We start from the raw sequence: 22,360 nt of genomic DNA, 5'->3' as shown, positions 1-22,360 counted from the left end.
CTAATCAATTACTGGACTAAAAATAGCTGTTTCATTTTTCCAAAGGATGTCTGTAGTGAATTGGAAATCCAGCTCTGCTGTGCATTTTGCATAGGCTGCTTACGTTTCCCGACAGTGAACCTGGGAGTTTGTGTCTGGAAATTATTCTTGCAGAGGCCCAGGCACCTCGCTCATCTTTCCTGGCGTTCTTCGTCCCAACTGCAGATTCCCCCATCACTTCCAAATAATGCTAGTACTTGCATTTAAATCTTCAGCCACAAACCTTCACTTCTCCGCACGTTCAGTCTTAGGAGCTGGAGATTTTACAGGTGTCAGATGATCCATTTACAATAAGAGGTTCATCCTGGTGGATTCTTTTGGGTTTGGAAGGCAAACTGAAGACACTCAGATGCCAGGTACAAAGGAAGCTGGTCATGTCAGGGAGCAGGTGGCAGCAACACTAATGAGGGGGTCGTACAGATTCTTTGTTTCAGAGGATCTGAGCTAGAAAATAAAAGATGAGATGACAGGGGATCTTCTGCCTGATTTCCTCTGTTTCTCCATGATACTACTACTGTTTCTAGGGGCTTGGGGAGCAAAAAGAGCCCTGGATGTAATAAAATGAATATTTGTTGTGATTCTCCCTCTCCTTTTTTCTCCCTGGCAAACAGCATCTCTAGCCAAGAAGAAAGAAAAAACAATTTTTTTTTTCATGAGAAAGAAGATTTTGAGCCTAGAGTGAGCTCAGGCAGGAAGGAGAGCAGGGGAAGGGCTGAAATGACTCACAGATGGCTCCCCTGGCTCCAGGGATAGGGCACATCCTTGTCTCTCCCCGCTTCATCACGCTGCTATCCAGTCTGCCCTTGACCCTCCACCTGGCAAACCCAGTCCCACTTTAAAGCAGAGTCATCCCATGCGACCCATAGGGCTCCCGGTTTCTGGTTGGGGATGCTCTTTCCCTACCTTATTTCTTACCCTCTCTGAGCCTCAGTTTTTGTAATATAATGAATGAACCAAGGGGTGAAGGCTTTCGATCTGGGAAAGAAGAAGGTTCATGGAGATCCCGGTGATGCTTGTGTTCCCCTGCATGAAGTCGGCAGGGTTAGAGGCAAAGCTGAGAGGAGCAGTGGGGTCTCAGAGCACCTGTGCCAGAAAAGGAGGTGCCAGCCATTCAGAAAAAGTGAGAAGGAGCAGCCCTCCAGGTGCTATACCACATCTTCAGCAGCAGAGCAAGTCAGGGGCTCAGAGTGAGCCTGGAGGGGCCCAAACTGCCCTGTGGCTTGGTCATCCTCCCATGCCGTGGAAAAGACTAGGCAGGTCTTATACCTCTTGCCACTGCTGTAATCCGTTTAAGAGTTACCCCACATCCCACCAATGCATACTTGCACATAAGTAGTAGAAGCCCCTGCAACCCCGCTTCATTTTTCCCTCCTTATTGACTATGGGGGTTTCACGGGGAGGGGGCTTGGAAGGGATGCAATGGGTGGGCCAACATTTCTTGAGTGCCTATTCTATCGGACATTGCCCAGCCTTGGACGTCATTATTTTATTTAGTTCTCATCCCACCACTATGAGGTTGACATTGTCTCCATCTTATAGACAAAGAAACTAATGCTTAGAAGGATTGAGGAATTTGCCAAAGTCGCACAGTTTGTGAGACAAGAAGCTGGGGGGTTTGAACTAAAGTCTGTTTCACTCCACAGCCTGTGTTCTTTCTACTGCACCACCATACTGCCTCCCTGTGGGCTCAGGGGCATGCTGCTCCATCTAGATACCAGTTCACAGCAAATGTAGTGGCATCAGTTACTAGTTGTTGTCATTGTTAGGTGCTGACTCATAGCGACCCTGTGTACAACAGAACAAAACACTCCCTGGTCGTGCACCATCTTCATGATTGTTGCTATATTTGAGCCCATTGTTGCAGCCACTGTGTCAATCCATTTTGGTGAGGGTTTTCCTTTTTTTCGCTGACCCTCTACTTTACCAAGCATGATGTCCTTTTCCAGGGTCTGGTTCCTGCTGATAATACGTCCAAAGTAAGTGAGGCAAAGTCTTACCATCCTTGCTTCTAAGGATCATTCTGGCTGTACTTCTTCCAAGACAGATTTGTTTGTTCTTCTGGCAGCCCGTCGTATATTCAGTATTTTTCACCAACACCATTGATATCACCATAGACAGTAAGCGCTGACCATTGACAAAGCAGATGGCAACAGACGTAGAGCTACCAAGTTAGAACAGATAGAAATTCCCCATTTCTCTAGATATGTTCAGACTTCAGTGTTACTGATGCCTTGTTCAGTTGAGAGTCAATGGCTGATTTCCCAGCAGACATCACAGCTTCTCTGCCATCCCAAGGAGTAAGGGAAGCAGTGGTCAGATTCTTGAGGTTGGGTGTTATATTGGTTTTCTATTGCCATGTGTAGTGGGATGATCACTTTTATATGGCCTTTCTAGCTATGGTCTTGTAACTTCCATCGAATAATTGGGTGAGACTATGCAAATAAGGTGCTTGTGGCCCACCAAAGGGATTGGACAGCTTGCTAATAATGGAAATAAGGTGCATGGTACCTTTGTGGGGGTGGGGCCATGCAAATAATGTATATGGAACTCTAATAAGGGGATCAGTCAGTTTTGCCATCCCACTAGGCTTAAATGAGCCATCCCAGAGGTGGAAAGGGGACCTCACTACTACCAAGAAAGAAGAGACAGGAGCACATCCTTTGGACTCAGGGTCCCTGTGCTGAGAACTTCCTAGACCCTGGAGAAAGAGAGAGAGAGCTGTAATACCAGAGACGGTGCAAGATGGTGAGAAGTGGTGGCAGAGAAATGGGGCAGCAGAACCAGGAGACTGGTGTGAGATGGTACAGTGGGCTTCCCAGCCCATGGAGTGAGGCAGGCTCCTCTGCCCACAGAGCAGGGCAGTTACACTGGGTGTGCTGACCCACAGAGTAAGAGAGCTGGGCGCCTTCGGGCAGGAGGCTTCCTGGCTGGGTCAGGCCCCACTGGGCACTTTCTACAGGCCAGGCTTGCCAGCCCTTAAAGCGAAAGAGCTGAGCGCCTTTGGACTGAGGCTTCCTGGCCAAGTGGGGTGTCTCCAGGCACTTGTCAACACAGCTAGACTTGCCAGCTCATGGAGCGAGAGAGCTGAGCACCTTCATGCTGAGGCTTCCTGGTGGAGTAGGGTGCCTCCAGGCCAGGGGTGGATAACCCAGTAAGGTAAGCACGGGCTTCCTTGTGCTTACTTACTAATCCGTAGTGAACAATTTCACTTGGGTGTCATCAAAGATGTGGTGAAACCCAGGTGAAACTGTTCACCACAGATTAGTGCATACACACAAGTAAGCCCATGCTTACCTTGCTTACTGGGTCATCCGCCTGTGTCAGGGACTGTAAATTTGGAAAGAGGCTTTGATTCTGTAGGAGGGTGCTCTGGGGTTGGGGAGAGACAGATGCCAGCCATACCTAGAAGTAGAATCTTTGATGTGGTGAAAAAATGTGAAATTGTTTACTACAGATGATCTGCTAAGCAAGGTAAGCTTCGTACTTAACCTTGCTTATTGGACAATCCAACATTATTCCAGGCACTTATTGGCAGAGCTAAAGACCCTCGTAACACTTGCCAGAGCAGACCAGAGGCCAGGCTGAGGCACTGAGGGGCGAACAGCCAGAGAGAGGGCTGCCTGTGGGCATGGCTGAGGAGAGGCTGTCCTGATCAAAGAACTGTACCCTGAATGGTAACCTGTTACTTCCCTAATAAACCCCATAACTGTAAGTACGGTTTGTGAGTTCCGCGTGGCAATTGCAACAGATTATTGAACCCGGTAGAGAAGTAGAGAGTGCCATGGAAGGGATGGCTGGTGTCAGAACTGGTAAAAAGGGTGGAGGGTGGAGTTGTGTCTGACCTCCACCTCATAGCAATCAGCCTTGGGCTCTTGATCTTGATGATGATTCTGTCTCCCCCTTATGAAGTTAGAGAAAGCCAGATGCCCCCACCACGCCATTTTTACACCACATAACAAATTTCCAAAAACTTAGCAACTTAAAATAACACAAAGTTATTATCTCTCAGTTTCCATGCATCAGGTATGTGGGCACAGGTGAGCTGGCCTGTCTGCTCAGGGTCTCACCAGGATGAAATCAAGGTGTCAGCCAGGGCTACGGTCTCATCTGAGTCTTGGGGTCCTCTTCCAAGCTCACTGGTAACTGTTGGCAGGATTCAGTTCCTTGTGGTTATAGAACTAAGGTCTTATTTTCCTGCTGACTGTCAGTTGAGGCTCAGCGCCTAGAAGTTCCCCTCAGGTGCTAACCACATGGCCCTCTCACAACATGGCAGCTTACTTCTTCATAGGCAGCAAAAGAATCTCTGTTTCTTCTAAAATGAAGTCTTAGATAATTTCACATAGTCTTGGGAGTGACTATCTCTTCACCTTTGGTAATCAAATCAAGGGAGTGATACCCCATCATTTTCACAGGTCCCACCCACATTCGAGGGGAGGGGGTTATACAAGGAATTTTGGGGGCTATCTTAAAGTTCTGCCAACCGCAGGTGTTTTAATCTTCATGTTGTCATGGGCCAAGTGAGACTTTAAGCTTTCGGTGTTCCCAAGTGACTGCCACAGAGAGCACAGAAAGGAGTCTTCTAAATCCCTTAGACATCTTCCTGCTGTCTCTCTTCTCGGAGCATACTCAAGTTTAGATAGTTATATAGGGTCCCCAACTTTTTCTCCACTCCCATACTCCTGACAATCCCCTCAATGATACAGAATTCCCCTGCCCAGGGGGATGTGTCGAAATCTCCAGGAGATAGTGGATAGTTTGAGAAAGTCCAGGGCTGAGGAGGTGAGGGACTCTCTTCTCCTCCAGAATATTTGAGAATGACTGAGTTAGATAGCATATTCTTTTCTGAAGCAAAGCCTGTAGTCTCAGTAAGAATTGAGCATCCTTGAATGAAAGGAGATGCATTGACACCTGAGTAATTGGAGTGGCTGTGGCTTATGACATTCTCAAATTCCTAATGGTGGTAGGGGAGAGATCCTCCTGTTGAAATATGAGTAAAACAGTGTTGGAGCTTATCATCTGGCTGGCGAGCCAGGCACATATAGAGGTATTTGTGATGATAGAAAAAGAGGTAAGTGCTTTGATAAAGGTACAAATATAATGCTACCTGCACACATGGGATAATCATTCTGAAATGGTATTTGAGATGGCCTTTGAGTAAGATTTAGGAAGGAAATTTCAGGCTGAGAGAACTGTGTGCAAAAAAACCATGATAGAGAAGTATCAAGGGAGTAGAGAGTGGTCTTCTGTGACTAATCCTTGGGATGAGATAGAAAGAAAATTAGACCCAGATGTAGGAATCTCCAAATCTTCCCTGTAAGGAAACCAAGTCAGCAAGACTTGGGAATTGGTTGGATGTGCTGGGTAAGGGGGAACATTCCAAGTTCTGTTCCTTTGAAGTGTGATATACTTGTTAGGACCCTTGTTCGAGATGTCCCGTGGGCAGAGGAGAACAGTTGAGGTTAGAGATGTCAATTTGGAAGCCATCCTCTAAAAAATGGTCAGGGAAAGAAAGGAGATGAAATCACCAGGGGAGAGGTTTTGGAGCGAGAAGAGGGTGGAGGATGAAACCTTAGGGTACACCTGCATTGCAGGAGTGGGGAAGGAAAGGGAAGCCTGAGAAGGAACACTCCTTTAGGAAGGGGTAATTCGTCATGTTGAACATCGTGCAGAAGTTTACATGGCGAGGATGGGGAAGTGACGCTTGTTTGGTAATTCTTTGATAATCAGTCACTTCTGTATCATATTGCAGTGGTTGAGAAGAGGTGGGAGGTGAAAAAGTAGAGAAATCAGCATTGACCACCACCTTTGAATAAGTTTGACTGTCAAGACAAAGAGAGAAATGGGATTGATTGTAGATGGAGGAAGAAACGTAATCAAGGGAACTTTGTGCTTATTTTTTTTTTTAAGAATATGGGAGTTTTTACTATATTTTTAGGCTGCAGGGAAAAGACGTAAATAATCGTTGAAATGAGGTTCCAGGGAAGAGCCTTACAAATACTGGCTATTTTTTACTATCCACCAAGTATGTGCGTTATCCTGGGGTTTACCTGTATAATTTCATTGACCTTCTCAACACTCCTACAGAGTAGAAAGTGATTGTTTCTGTTCTATATGTGGGGAAACTGAAGCTGAGAAATAATTTGCCCAAGTCAATACATCTCAGCTTTGAGCCCAGGTCTGCTGATTCCATTGTCTCAGTTCTTTTCATTGTATTGTTTTTCACTGGAAGAAAGAAGGGGATGTCTTTCTCTGGTTCACAGGGACTAATAAGCATAAATAAATAGGCAGAATATTTGCAATGGAGGAAAGGGAAGCTGTAGGTGTTTCTGTCCCGTAGTCTGTGTCCTTCTCATTAAGAATGAAAATTATCAGCCAAGAGGGATGAAGGGTGAAGCCAGGCATGAAGTCTTCAGAGGGGAAGCAATTTAGGAGGTGAGATACAGTAGGGAGCCAACCAGGGAGAAATAAAAGACCGTGCTTAACAGTTAGGCCTCCTCTGAGACTGGTAGGCATGGGTTTTTAGTGAAGCTAGCCAAATTGGGGAAGCAGAGAGGCTTAACCCAGGATGGGAATCTAGCCCACTAGATTTTAGTAACAGCTGTGAAAAATGCCGTGTGCTACCAATCTTCTGGTTTTAACTTGCCACACCTGCACGCTCCAGAGCTCCTACACCCCAACAATGAGATATCCCAAAAGATTAGTCCCAAACCACTTGCTAAAGGGGAAGATGTTGGCCGGCCAGGACTTGGCCTGTCTGGTCCCAGTTCTTGTGCTGCCTTGCCAAGCCAGGTGCATGCCAGCCTGGGTTGCCATTCTGATACGAAAATAGCTAAGTCCTTGACTCAAAAATAACAACATCTGCTAATTTGCATGGGAGTTTTGCATTTCATATTTGGGTTTAATACCCAAATGCTAATACTCATTTGTTTGACTTAGTTAAGTGGTTTTAGAAATTCAACCTATAAAAATGACTTGGGGAGTTCCACTCCAACACACCCAGACTCAACTCCCCACCCAGAACGGCTCTGCTTTGCCGCCATCTGGTACTATTCACTTAGTGGATTGACTCTCATATGAATTATAGGTTAAAATGTAGTTCAAATTCAGTTTATCTAAAGGCTTGTTGTTTTTAAAAGAGTCCCTAGTCCAGTGCATATCCCCAGATTCACCTTCAATCTAGAGTTCCACTGAGGGGATAGGAGCTGCTCACATCCTCCAAGGTCTCGATTCCTGATGAGGAGCAGTTCCTGCCATGGAGCTTCCTGGGTCTGGGTGTGAGGGCAGCGATTACTGGGTGAGAGGTTTGAGAAGAGTCAGCAAAGAAGGTGTTAATGAATAATTGCAGAGCCTCGTTCTCCGTAAAGGCAATTACTGGCATTGATTGTTTCCGTGTTTCCTGAGTCACAGTTCAGGTTGCTTGTTTCACTCAGATTAGGACAGATGAATGCCAAATGCACGCAGGCATATGACGTCAGGAGAACTATCAAAGCCATGTTGAAGGCCTCTTCCTTCTCCTACAGATGCAACAAGGGGTCTCAGCTGGGCTGAAAGGAAAGCACAGTCATCATGGGATGAGGATGGGCATTTGTGAACTTAGGATTTCAGATTACACACCCTCTACGTTTCCTTCCCCTGCAGTGCGTGGTGTAAACGTCGTGGTCTTCCAACTTGACCATGCAGTAGCATCATTGCCTGGAGAGCTTGTTAAGCAAAGGTTGCTCAGCCCCACCTGCAGAGTTTTTGATTCAATGTGCCTGGGTTGGACCTGAGAATTTGTGTTTCTGAAAAGTTCCCAGATGATGATGGTAACTTGTGGATGTCATTTTGAGAACCACGGGAATAGTGGTTAAGAGCAAGGACATTAGAGCCAGACTATTAAGTCTTTAATCCTGGCTCTACTATTTACTAGCTGTGTGATCATGGGCCAATTGCTGAACCTCTCTGTGCTACCATTTCCTCATCTTTAAATCAGGGACAATAATAGTGCCCATCTCCTGGAGTTGTTGAAAGGAGTACATGAGTTAGAACTTGAAAGCACTTAAGAGCAGTGCCTGTAATTAGAGGACATGTCCTGTGAGTGTTGGATAGATAAATGAAGGACCCAACCTTTTGGGGATTGTGATCATGTCAGCACAAGTCCCATCTCCCCAACACCTGCAGCTCCTGGTAGAGTTGCCAGGCCATTCTACCCATTACCCTTCAATTCCATCTCTGGTGGCTGAGAAAGTTAATGCCCAGCTCAGTGCCAGCAGGAGGGAGATTACATCAACATCCATCAAAATCCTCTTCTCAAGCTACTCTTAACCCTTGAAATCTACTGAATGCACCAAATGCAACTCAGTGAAACTGGGACCCTCACTGGGTTGCATTTGGGACTTCTCTCCTTCATGTGGGCAAAAAGAGGGGCTGCCTTTTATGTCAACCTCAGTCGCAGCCTCATGCTGACCGCTGCCATTCGTTGAATGCTTATTCTGTGCCCATGATATACCTTTACACACCTGCTTTTATTTAATCCTCAGAATATCCCTGATAGATAATAATTATTGTCCCTGCTTTAGTATTGCTGGGGTTCAGAGAAGTTAAATGAGTCACATAGCTATCAAGTGATGACCCAAAATTAATAGCTAGGCCTGTCTGCCTTCAAAATTCATGATCTGAAAGCTCTAATATATCACCTTCCTAACTTTGTGTGAAGGAGTCCTGGTAGCACAGTGGTTAAGGCCTTGACTATAAACCGAAAAGGTCAGCAGTTTGAAACCACCAGTGGCTCTGTGAGAGAAAGATGTCACAGTCTGCTTCCGCAGAGATTTACAGCCTTGGAAACCCTATGGGGTCGCTAAGAGTTGGAATCAACTTGACAGCAGTGGGTAAACTTATGTGTATATACAAATACACAGGTGATATATACATATAAAGGTTAGGACTGGGTCCCCAGATACCAGCAGTGAGAGGTGCTCCCCAAAGTAAGCACTGCAGAACTAGAACTGGCCTCTGTTTCAGGATTTGCCTTCCTAAAGCCATTTAAGTGACAGTAAGATTTGTAGAACATACTCATTTTGGAAATGTCCTCTTCAGCCACTTACCTTCCATTGCTGCTTATTCTCTCTGGCTTGACTCCTGGAAGAAATTGTGTTCAGGTGCTCAAAGTCAGCTTTCCTTGTCTGAATTTGGATTTTGACTTAGTATCTTAACATTTCTGTTCTAGAACAACACTCCAAACCAAATGGTCAGTAGAGCATGCAGGGGCAATGCTCTACTGACCAATGAATATGTAAAGAGAGAAAAATACTAAGCTAATGAAAGTTTATTTTTTCCCGTAGTGTTCCTTTCTGCCGAAATTCTCCATTCATATAGAAACTAAGTACGAGGACAACAAAGGAAGCAACAACAGCGTGAGTAACCTCACTTGTTCCATATTATTCTCGTGTCCCAGGTTCTGAAAGTCACAGTACTTCTCTCCTAGCCGTGTGTGGGGCCAGAGCCACCAGCAGCATCTGTGCCTGAGACTTCAGAGAAATTCTGGCCTTTGGCTTCTGAGGGTTATTTTTCTGGGATTTCTCCCTGGAGTTATTTTGTTGTCAAGTGTCTCTTCTATTTTTATACACTTTCTATGGGTCTCTGCGCAGAAATCTCTGTGCCCTGGAGTGAGGTCACTCAGAGGTGGATAGGATGGTGGAAAACTCAGAATTCCAGGATTTGTTTTCTGATCATTGCACTGAGCACACATCTTCTCAATGACTGTTCGTATTTACCTAGAAAAACAAATACAATCAGATATGTGTATGCACAGTATGTGTTTATGCTCTGGACTGTGCTTATGTTCACGTATATATCCTACTTTGAGTTGTCTTAAAATCAGGGTATGCCCCTGTAAAATATTTACCTCATCAGGCATCTGACTTAATAAATTTCAGCAAAGTATTTTGTTTCTTAGTATTAGCATCCATTTTCTGACCTGTCTTTTACCCCCAGACTCTGTTGGGGCAGTACATTTCTAAATTCCTTTCTCTTTGGGAATGAATAATTTGATCTGCCGAGAGCCTCATCCTGAGATTGGGCTTGTGAGTTCTGACAGGACTCAGCCATGGAAGGGAAGAGCCTGGGTCCAGAAGCTGCAGGGCTTCCCTTATTTTCGTCTCATCGTTGTGCTTTGCATTTGAGGAAAGCAATGAAGATTGATAACCATGTCAAATTGGGCAAGAGAGAGTTTTCTGACAAGGTGCCTCGGCTGAGACAAGGGAGTGCAAAACAGGATGCAGCGTGTCACGGAGGTACCAAAGTGCCTTAAAACATAAGTACAATACTGGGCTTCCCTTCTTTTTGTGTGAAGAGTCACCACTGGTCAACCTTCAGAGTGGTGAGAGCTTTGGGGACGGCCTTCATGATAGATGCATCTATACACAGGGACTGCCTTGACTTCAGCTTCTCAAACTGTGTTAGGAAAACTGGAGTTTATCTGGATCAGCAAACTATTTTTTTGTAAATGAAAGTTTTATTAGAACACAGCCACACTTAAAATTTGCATATTGTCTATGGCTGCTTTGTACTACAGCAGTACAGTTGAGTCGTTGCAACAGAGACCATATGATCTGCAAAGCTGAAAGTGTTTACTATCTGTCCCTTTACAGAAAAATTTGCAGCCTCTGGTTTAGAAAGAATCAAACCCAATTAGCACCCACCGAGTTTTAAGATTTGACCACCTGATAGATCTCCCCACCAGCTGTCCCAGGCATAGGCCTTCTCCAGAGTTCCTGGAACTTTCCAAAGAGGAGAAGAATGCAGCCATCAGGGGTACTGTCCTCCCACTAAATTCAGGAACCTTATGGTTAACATGCACATGGTGGTGACTTCCAGGGAAAAGTTTAGAACCAACCCCTTGTCTGCAGCTTGAAATCAGAGCCACTTTGCTGGGCAACTTCATGAATGACCACAATGCCTAAAAGTGTCACATGGTGCTTAAATCTAAACCCTTTTTAAAATGAGTTTTTCTGATTGAAAGACTAATATATGGCTATCAAAATTTGGAAAAACACAAAAGAGCACCCCAAAAAACAAAAAGGAAAGAAAGAAAAACTAGGAGTTATCCCATAATTCCCAGAGATAACTACTATTAATATTTTGGTTTATGTTGCAGATTTTTTAGGGAATTTGTTTAACCATTTCCCCCAAAATTGAATAGCACAGTGAGTTGTTTTTAATGTCATGAAGAATCTTTCCTTGATATGATTTTTAATGGCTGTACAGCATTCCATATTTAAATGTACTTCTTTCAGTAATTGCCCATCACTGGATATTGAAGTGGGCTTGACCATTTCCATGTAGCCGCAGACCCTCAAGAAAAGGATGAAACAGATCAGGTGTGCCCAAATTGCTTTTTCGGCACAAATATGGCGGGAGAGATACAGAGGGATTTTTTTTTTTTTTTAATGTATTTATTTTTTAGTCTTTCCAAACAAATTCCCTTGTTTTCTCTCTTTTTCTCTTTGGCTCTGTCCCCATGAGCTAGTTCAAAACAGCTCTCCCTTTATAAGGTACAGAGGGGACAAGTGAACTAGCCAGGATCCTCCCAGGTTGTTAGGACCAGCATAATCTTCTGGTCTGTCCTCTGCTCCATTCAAATAGTCAATAAAATTCACTTGCTTAGCATTTAGTGTCCTGTACCTCTTTCTGCCAGGTGCTAAGTTCTTTTTACCACTCTTCTAAGAATTTAAAATACCAGGTTAACCACCTTAGAGTCAGGAGGCCCTGCCCATGCCAAGGACAAAGATTCTGAGACTCAGGCTGGCCTGCAAAAGCAGCACTGAGCCCCAGGCAGTTCTGTGCAGTCCTTGTCAACACAATTTGCATCCTTCAGAAGAATTACCAGCTATTGGACCTTGTGTTGCCTCCTTTTACCCCACTTGCTAACTCAGACTACTGTATGGCCTGTTCCCTACTCTCTGTCACAGCATCTGTGTTGGTTTCCTAAAACCCTTGGCCCTTGAGTCTATTCTGACTCATAGTGACCCTATAGGACAGAGTAGAGCTGCCCCATAGGGTTTCCAAGGTTGTAATCTTTATGGAAGCAGACTGCATATCTTTCTCCCACAGCGTGGCTGGTGAGTTGGAACTGGTGCCGTCTTGGTTAGCAGCCGAGCATTTAACCACTGAGCCTTTTTTAGTTTCCCAAGGCTGTGCTAAACAAAGTACCACAAACTGGGTGATTATAAGAAGAGAAATTTATTCTCTCACAGCCCCGGAGCCTTGAAGTCCAAAATTTGGCTCGCAGCAGTATTGACTCCATCTGAGGGCTTTGAGGGAAAATCTGTTTCATGCTTTTCTCTTACCTTCTGGTGACAGCCATCAATCCTTGGTGTTCCTTGGCTTGTATCTTCATCACCCCAATCTTTGCCTGCAACTTTGCATGGCCGTCTTCCCTCTTTTTTCTTTTTATAACAACACCACTCATACTGGATCAGGTCCCACCCTACACCAGTATGATCTCATGTTAACTGATAACACCTTCAAAGACCCTATTTCCAGACAAGGTTACGTTCGCAGATACCAGGGGTTCAGACATCAACATATCTTTTTGGAGAACATAATTCAATCCATAACAGCATCCAATTTTCCCAAATCCAAGTTCCACCATCTTGCTATAGTGAAGAGGCACTAAATGGGATTCTGCTGGACTTCCCACCCAGCCTCTACCCTACTCTGCTCTGGAGACCTCCAGGTCTTGCTCCTGAGGCCACTGGAACAGATGGGCCAGCCCCTGCTTGATTAGACTTCTTCCTTGCAGATTTGCCTTCCTCTTATTTACATATTTTGCAGCAGCTGGTGATCCCCCCAGCTGATTCGAGCTTGGTCCCAGGGAGGCAGAAGAATAGGGCTTCACCATTTTTTGTTTAGATTTGTTAATGCTTCGAAATCAAAACAAGAAAATAATAATGCTTTAATTACTAAAAGATAATTTAGTCCAGGGGTCAAAACTAGAGCCTTCAGCACCAAGTATGTGCTGGCATGTTCGTTTCTGTGCTAGGCTGAGTATGGAGTTGTTGGTGGGAGGCAGAGTTACTAAAGAAGGCAGTGCAGAATTGGATATTTCTCATCTCGACATGGGCCAAATTATTTAATAAACTCTGTCCATCTCTTCACATTTTCTGTGTGTATAGTCTTATCATCCAGCTACCATCCTTTATATTGCTATCGGCACCTTGTTTCCTCCCCCACCTGCCAAAAACCTCCATGAAATTCATGATGATAAGAAGCAGTAATTAAATTGCAAGATGGTAGTGATAATCACATTGATTCCTGGTTGAGCAGAGTACATGTTGTCAGCCTATTATCAATTACCATATAAGTAATCTTTTTTACATGATCCAATATCTAGAATAAAAAAAAATCAGTGGCAGGATGGCTAGAAATAAATATCTTCTTCTCCTTAAAGTAAAACTAGTATATTTTGATTGTGGAAACCTACAAACTGTGAGCACATTAACCAGGACACAACGGGGAAGTTATCTTAAATCGTTTGTTTTATGCACATACTGATGAGAATTATTTAGGGCTTAATTAGTGCTGGGGAGGACGGGGCCATGCCAAGGTAAGATTCTGTTGTTTGTTCAAGGCCATAAATCTAGATCTGGGAGAGCCAGTGCTTAGCACTCCGTGGTTCAGTGTGTGCCGGCTGCTAACAGGTTACTGGCGTTCATCAGGGTTAATGGGGGGCAGCTTGCCTTGACTTCCTCTTCCAAACCAAACAGGTACCATTGAAGCAGTGATTCCCAACCTTGGCTGTATATTGGACTCACCTGAGAAGTTTTAACAAGGACTCACAGCAGAGTCCCCCCACCCCAGAAATTCTGATATAATTGTCCTAGGTACAGACTTGTCTAAATAAGCCAACACACAGGAAAAATACAACACTTCCTTCCAGAATGGGGTTCACACTGAGCAGAGATTCTCCAGTTGGGAACGTACACTTTTAAAGAATCAGCTTCCCCACTCCCACAGCTAAACCTGATGTGTTCTTGTAGGGTGGGACATAGCCGGAAGCCTGGACTAACCAGTAAGCACAGTACGCACTGGCTTGTAGTGAGCAAGGTAAGCATGGGCTTAATTGTGTTTACCTGCTAATCTGTGGTGAGCAATTTCACATGGGCTTCACAACGTCTTTGGTGTGATGCGGAACAGGTGAAATTGTGTACTGCACATTTGTGGGAAGGCACAATTGGGCCCATGCTACCTTGTTTATTGGGTAATCCAGCCCTTGATATGACATGCTGCCCCCCATCTCCATTGGAGAAGCTGGACCAATTTTATATTAAAATCACCTGGGAGGCTTGAACGAACATTGATTTAATTTGTCTGGGGCCTGGTGGCACAACAGTTAAGAGTTCAGCTGCTAACCAAAAAGGTTGGCAGTTCAAATCCACCAGGCACTCCTTGGAAACCTTTTGGGGCAGTTCTACTTTGTCCTACAGGGTCACTATGAGTTGGAATCCACTCAACAGCAATGGGTTTAGTTTTGGGGGGTATTAGGTAGAGTCTAGGTATTAGAATTTTTAAAGCTCCCCAGTTTATACAGTGCCATCAAGGCTGAGAACTAGGAATTTAAAGGAAGCATTTAAGTGCTAATTAAAACCAACTGTGAACACTTAGGAAACCAGGTTTTCCAAATGTCTTCCTTCTGCACACCTGTGGAATTAGAACAGCTTTCCAATTTTTTTTTTTTTTTTTCCAAAAGCATGTTTATGAATACTCCCCCCGCCACCCCACATGCAATTAAAGGGCCTCAGGGCACCATACCTATGCTCATTAGGCACATATCCCAAGGACAAGGGATTCTTCCACGAATAGACTCCTCTGATCACATGGCAAGAATGTCCAGTTTGACTCCTGGGCATGGCAGGCTCTGTTCTTTGCAGAGCTCCCCTTGAAGGTTGGTTAAAAGAAATATTTGGAATTTAGTTTCTAATTCAGCTATGTTGTAATGAAGAAACGTAAAATTTAGAATAAAAAAATCAACATCCAAATCCCAGTTGTATGTCGTTGTTAGGTGCTGTCGAGTCAATTCCCACTCATAGCGACCCTATGTATAACAGAACAAAACACTTATACTGTATGACCTAATCAATTATCTTAACCAGTTGGAGTCTTGGTTTCTTTATCAATAAAATAGAGTAAATAATGCATTCATAACAGTATGGAAGAGTCATAGAGGTTCGCATACATGAAGCACTTTATAAACTGTTAGGTGTTAGTAGTCGCTGCTGTTATGGTCATACCAGGGATTAACTGTGTTAATGGCAATTTCCTAATGAGACTCTGATTTGCGCTGTGAATTGTTGACAAGCCATTTTTCATTCAACAAATGTTGAGCATCTACTATGTGATAGACATTATGAGAGGTACTGAGGGTACAGTGATAAGACAGACAAGTTCTCCACTATTCATGGAGTGGGGGGAGCAGGTAATAAGCAGCTACACAAATAACAGAATTAACAGCTGTAGTAAGTGCTAATCAAGGGGGTAGTGATGATGGTTCATTGGTAGAATTCTCACCACTAGAAAGACCAGGGTTCAGTTCTCGGCCAGTACACCTCGAACATAACCACCGCCCATCTGTCAGTGAAGCCTTATACGTTGCTGTGATGCAGAACAGGTTCCAGCAGAGCTTCTAGACTAAGATGAACTAGGAAGAAAGGCCTGGCAATCTACTTGTGAAAGTCAGCCAATGAAAATCCTATGGATCACAACACTCATCCTGTTTTACATGGGGGCTGCTATGGGGGGAGAGGGGGCTAACCTGATGGCAGCTAACCATAACAAGTGCCAATCAGGATGATAAAAGGAGCTCCACTCAGATGAAGTGTCAAGTCCATGCAAGACCAGAGTATGGGAAGGAGCCAACCATGTGAAGGGCTTTCCAGGCAAGGTGGCAGCAAGGGCAAAGGCCCCTGACACAGCCTGGCGTATTCCAGGACCTGCCAGAAAAACAGTGGCCACAGAATTGTGAGTGAGAGTAGGTTGGCAGGAAATGAGATCGAAAATGTAGCAGAAGCCCAGATCTTGTCAGACTTTTCAGGCCGAGGTACAGAGTTTAGATTTTAGTGCAGCGGGAAGCTATTGAAGAATTTTAAACAAAGGAGTGATAGGACGTGTTATATATGGTGTTGCTTCTTTTTATTTTGGAATAGTTTTAAATTTACAGTAAAGTGCAAAGATAGTACAGAGAATTCCCCCATACTCTTCATTCAGCTTCCCCTAACCCTAACATCTTAAATAACCATGGTACATTTGTCAGTGTAAGAAATTAGCATTGGCACAGTACTTTAAACTAAAACTTTATTCAGATTTTACCAATTTTTCCATAAATGTCCTTTTTCTGTGATAGGATCCAGTCTAGGATACCACATTACACTGAGTGATTTATGTTTTCAAATATTTGCTCTGGCTGTTCTGTAGAGAATGGATGGTAGGATGGCAAGAATGGAAGCAGGGAGTTCAGTTTGGCAGGTTGTTGCAATAATCCAGGCCAAAGCTCTTGGTGGGTTGGAATGGAGAGATGGCAGTGGAGAAAGAGGGGAGGGATGAACACATTCTGGGGACTTTCTGTTGGATTGATTTGGGCCATAAAAGAAGAACAAAATAACGATGAGCCCAGGATTTCTAGCACCAACTGTTGCTCCTGGGTAGGTGGTAGTACTATGGAATGAGGAATGGTGGAGGATGAGCAGGTTCTGGGGGAAAAATGAGAGCTCCATTTTGGACACAATCAATTTAAGATACCAATGAGACTTCCAAGTGGAAATGGCAGGTAAATTTTTGGGCATATGAGTCTGGAGCCTAGAAAGAGATCAAAGTCGTGATTCAAAGATAGAAATGAGCAAGGTTATCTAGGGAGGTGGAGTGCCAGAAAAGACTTCAGATGCTCCAGATGAAGAGTGCACTGGTCCTGAGAAGGACCTTCCTTGGTTTTCAAATCCAGCTTCTGATTATTATCTTTACTCCTCAGTTAAGACTCATTTTCAGTCAATGAGTTGTGCTTGGTTTTAGGAGATTAGATTATCTCATTTAACTAATTACAAAGGTCTGCCAGAGAAGGATTTTTAGGATAATTTCTTCCCCTGGGTGCCTTCTTTGGATGACTTGAGTAAACATCTCAATGCTTTGATGTTGACTCCACTTGCATTGCCTTGGAGAGATGGCCAGAAAAGTTCTCCTGACCACGAGTAGTTTCCACTACAAGCGACCAGCCAACAAAGAGGGAATTTCATTATCTATGACAAGCTGCATTTATTAAGAATTTGTTATTCCAGTAGTCATTACAGAGTTTGTTTTATTATTAAGATTTCTATCAGTATTAGTATTTGGCATGACTCAAAATGAGAAAAAACAGCTGCAAACATCCATTAATAATTGGAACCTGGAATGTACAAAGTATGAATCTAGGAAAACTGGAAATTGTCAAAAATGAAATGGAACACATAAACATCGATATCCTAGGCATTAGTGAGCTGAAATGGGCTGGTATTGGCCATTTTGAATCAGACAGTCATATAGTCTACTATGCCAGGAATGACAACTCGAAGAGGAATGGTGTTTCATTCATTGTCAAAAAAAATGTTTCAAGATGTATCCTGAAGTACACGCTGTCAGTGATAGGATAATATCCATACGCCTACAAGGAAGACCAGTTAATACAACTATTATTCAAATTTACATACCAACCACTAGGGCCAAAGATGAAGAAATAGAAGATTTTTATCAGCTGCCGCAGTCTGAAATTGATCGAACATGGAATCAAGATGCATTGATAATTACTGATGATTGGAATGGGAAAGTTGGAAACAAAGAAAAAGGATCAGTAGTTGGAAAATATGGCCTTGGTGATAGAAACAATGCCGGAGATCAAATGATAGAATTTTGCAAGTCCAACAACTTCTTCATTGCAGATACCTTCTTTCACCAACATAAATGGAGACTATACACATGGACCTCACCAGATGGAACACACAGAAATCAAATTGACTACATCTGTGGAAAGAGAAAATGGAAAAGCTTGATATCATCAGTCAGGACAAGGCCAGGGGCCGACTGTGGAACAGACCATCAATTGCTCATACACAAGTTCAAGCTGAAACTGAAGAAAATCAGAGCAAGTCCACGAGAGCCAAAATATGACCTTGAGTACATCCCACCTGAATTTAGAGACCATCTCAAGAATAGATTTGATGCATGGAATACTAGTCACTGAAGACCAGACGAGTTGTGGAATGACATCAAGGACATCATCCATAAAGAAAGCAAGAGGTCACTGAAAAGACAGGAAAGAAAGAAAAGACCAAGATGGATGTCAGAGGAGATGCTGAAACTTGCTCTCGAACATTGAGCACCTAAAGCAAAAGGAAGAATTGATGAAGTAAAAGAACTGAACAGAAGATTTCAAAGGGCGTCTCGAGAAGACAAAGTAAAGTATTATAATGACATGTGCAAAGAGCTGGAGATGGAAAACCAAAAGAGAAGAACACGCTCGGCATTTCTCAAGCTGAAAGAACTGAAGAAAAAATTCAAGCCATGAGTTGCAACAGTGAAGGATTCTATGGGGAAAATATTAAACGACACAGGAAGCATCAAAAGAAGATGGAAGGAATACACAGAGTCATTATACCAAAAAGAATTAGTTGATGTTCAGTCATTTCAAGAGGTGGCATATGATCAGGAGCTGATGGTACTGAAGGAAGAAGTCCAAGCTGCTCTGAAGGCATTGGCAAAAAACAAGGCTCCAGGAATTGATGGAGTATCAATTGAGATGTTTCAACAAACAGATGCAGCGTTGGAGGTACTCACTTGTATATGCCAAGAAATATGGAAGACAGCTTCCTGGCCAACTGACTGGAAGAGGTCCATATTTATGCCTATTCCCAAGAAAGGTGATCCAACCAGATGTAGAAATTATAAAACAATATCATTAATATCACGTGCAAGCAAAATTTTGCTGAATAGCATTCAAAAATAGCCGCAGCAGTATATTGACAGGGAACTGCCAGAAATTCATGCTGGTTTCAGAAGAGGACGTGGAACCAGGGATATCAATGCTGATGTCACATGGATCCTGGCTGAAAGCAGAGAATACCAGAAGGATGTTTACCTGTGTCTTATTGACTATGCAAAGGTATTCGACTGTGTGGATCATAGCAAATTATGGATAATGTTGCAAAGAATGGGAATTCCAGAACACTTAATTGTGCTCATGAGGAACGTTTACATAGATCAAGAGGCAGTTGTTCCGACAGAACAAGGGGATACTGATTGGTTTAAAGTCAGGAAAGGTGTGCGTCAGGGTTGTATTCTTTCACAATACCTATTTAATCTGTATGCTGAGCAAATAATCCGAGAAGCTGGACTATATGAAGAAGAACGGGGCATCAGGATTGGAGGAAGACTCATTAACAACCTGCATTATGCAGATGACACAACCTTGCTTGCTGAAAGGGAAGAGGACTTGAAGCACTTACTAATGAAGATCAAAGACCACAGCCTTCAGTATGGATTGCACTCAACATAAAGAAAACAAAAATCCTCACAACTTGACCAATGAGCAACATCATGATAAATGGAGAAAAGATTGAAGTTGTCGAGGATTTCATTTTACTTGGATCCACAATCAACAGCCACAGAAGCAGCAGTCAAGATATCAAAAGATGCATTGCATTGGGTAAATCTGCTGCAAAGGACCTCTTCAAAGTGTTGAAGAGCAAAGGTGTCACCTTGAAGACTAAGGTGGGCCTGACCCAAGCCATGGTATTTTCAATTGCATCATATGCATGTGAAAACTGGACAGTGAATAAGGAAGACCAAAGAAGAATTGACACCATTGAGTTGTGATGTTGGCGAAGAATATTGAGTATACCATGAACTACCAAAAGAACAAACAAATCTGTCTTGGAAGAAGTACAACCAGAATGCTCCTTGGAAGCAAGGGTGGCGAGACTGCATCTTACATATTTTGGACATGTTGTCAGGAGGGATCAGTCCCTGGAGAAGGGCAACATGCTTGGCAAAGTACAGGGTCAGCGGAAAAGAGGAAGACCCTCAACGAGGTGGATTGACACAGTGGCTGGAACAATGAGCTCAAGCATAACAATGATTGTAAGGATGGCTCAGGACCGGGCAGTGTTTCGTTCTGTTGTGCATAGGGTCACTATGAGTTGGAACCGACTCAGCGGCACCTAACAACGACAACATTAGTATTTGTAACAACAAGAGGGCAACAAGGATGGGTATGGGATAAATTAATGTTATTAATACATTGTCTTATTTTGCCTCCCTCTCATGGCACACATCAAATCCAACAGAAAGTCAGTCTTTCTCCAAAAGATATCCATTTGTAAAGCAGGGATGCCTGTGAGGACTGTAGAATCCATATTTACAGGAATCAGGAGCTTATTATCTCTTCCTTAAGTGGCCTGTAATTGAGGATTATAGAAAGAAAGAGCATTTACTTTATTTTTAGACACGATCTCTGATGTCTTCAACTTTTTTTTGTTCTGTTTTTAACCTTAGGTTATTATAACCAGCCACCTACAAAATCTGCAATTTTCTGTAATAAGTCAGTACATGCTAAAAAGAAATTTGCACAAAACACACCTATTGGCAGTTCAGAAGGCCCCGGTCCCATGAAGTGGAAAGTCATTGTCCATACTCCGTCTGGAGCTAATGGTATCATTTTGAGGACCATGGAAAATGGATCATATTTGATTCCTTAAGATGTTTCCATTGATATCTGTGGTTCAATTTGTGACCAAGAGCCAGAAGTCAAAAACACATGCACACACACAAGCAAAAGGGGTGTCTGTACAGTGTGAGGGCTAATTTTCTGATTCTCAGGGAGATAGTCACAACACAGCTTCCCCCTGCATTTCAAAGAAGCTAGAATTTATTGGTAGTAATCATTATTATTATTTTTTTTTAGTAGTAGTAGATATAGCTTTAAGTGGTGTATTGCTTTATTGTCTAAACCTGGTTCACTGGGCTGTGTAAAATCCAAAAGCCCTCCTCTGCTGATGTGTTAGTACCTAAGGTTAAGAAGAGAGTTAACCAAACTGGTCAAAAGCAGCATAACCAAAGGGACAACACTGAATCATTGTTGGGAAACTGGAGGTCAGAGCTAGAGAAGCAATACTAAGTCTCTCAAGGTCTGGGTGACCATTTTGCAGCTACTGTAGTAAAATAATGATTGACTCAGGCAAGGATCATCAGGGGATGCTAAATTCATTGAGTAAAGCAGTATTGAAGAACAAGATATTCACACTGTCACAAAGTATCACCCCACAGGCTATGTATTAATTACTAACAGTGGAAAAATCTAGAGGATACCATCAAGTAAGCATATTTAGCATCACCAGTAATATGACAAACTGACCTAATGTACCTTCCACTGTGACACCCTGAGAAGGACACGTGACCTATGGATTATCCTTGCCAGAAAAGTTTAACCTGAATTCAGTTATGAGAAAACAATTTAGATAAATCCAAATTGAAGGACACTACAAAACAACTGGCCATAACTCTGAATGAACATGCCGTTAAAGACAAAACACACAAACAAACATGGGGAACTGTCTTAGATTAAAGGAGACTAAAGGAATTTGACAATTAAATGTAATGCCTTATCCTTGATTGGATCCTGGATTTGGGAGTGGAGGTCAGGAGACAGGGAGAAAGAAAAGATATTATTGGGACAACTGGGGAAATTTGAATATGGACCATGTATTAGATAATAATATGGTATAGCATTACATCAATATTAAGTTCCTTACCTGTGATCATTATATTGTGTATATGTAGGAGAATGTCCTTGTTCTTAGTAGATACATGCTGAGGTACAGTGAGTTACTTAATATGGCCCTTCTAGCCACAGTCTTTGTGAATCCCACACAATGATTGGCAGAGACCATGCAAATAAGGTGTATGGAACCCTAACAAGGTGTGGTGGGTTGATGTTGTGTGTTGGCTTGGCTAGGCTGTGATACCCAGTATTGTGCGGCTAGCCTCCATTTTGTGATCTTATACTTATCCTAATTATCCTCCATTTTGAGTGTTGTAAATCCTAACCTCTGTATGTTAATGAGGCAGGATTATTAGGGGTGTATCTTGAGTCACAGCCTTGCAGGAGGGCACGACTCAAGTCCCACCCTTACTCAAGTCACGCCCTTCCCTGGGGTGTTGCCTGTATCCAGTGTATACACGTGGGTGCTCTGGCGGGGCTCTCTCTCTCTTTCTCTGCGTTTGGATCCTACATCCAGCTTGTCATTGTCTGATCTCCGGTTCTTGG

The 22,360-nt window shown here is 43.3% G+C and overlaps 1 protein-coding gene across 1 annotated transcript in view; it reads left to right on the top strand.

The window, feature by feature from the left end:
• PITPNC1 (phosphatidylinositol transfer protein cytoplasmic 1) overlaps positions 1-22,360 on the top strand; it is a 315,611-nt gene that overhangs the window by 200,507 nt on the left and 92,744 nt on the right. Inside the window, exon 5 of the mRNA XM_049861288.1 lies at positions 9,360-9,431. Coding sequence (XP_049717245.1) covers positions 9,360-9,431 — 72 coding nt within the window. The remainder of the gene's footprint in view (positions 1-9,359; positions 9,432-22,360) is intronic.

This window comes from Elephas maximus, chromosome 19 (assembly GCF_024166365.1).
Source record: "Elephas maximus indicus isolate mEleMax1 chromosome 19, mEleMax1 primary haplotype, whole genome shotgun sequence".
In the NCBI taxonomy this organism is placed as follows: Eukaryota; Metazoa; Chordata; class Mammalia; order Proboscidea; family Elephantidae; genus Elephas; species Elephas maximus.
This window is presented reverse-complemented; position numbering and strand designations above follow the sequence as displayed.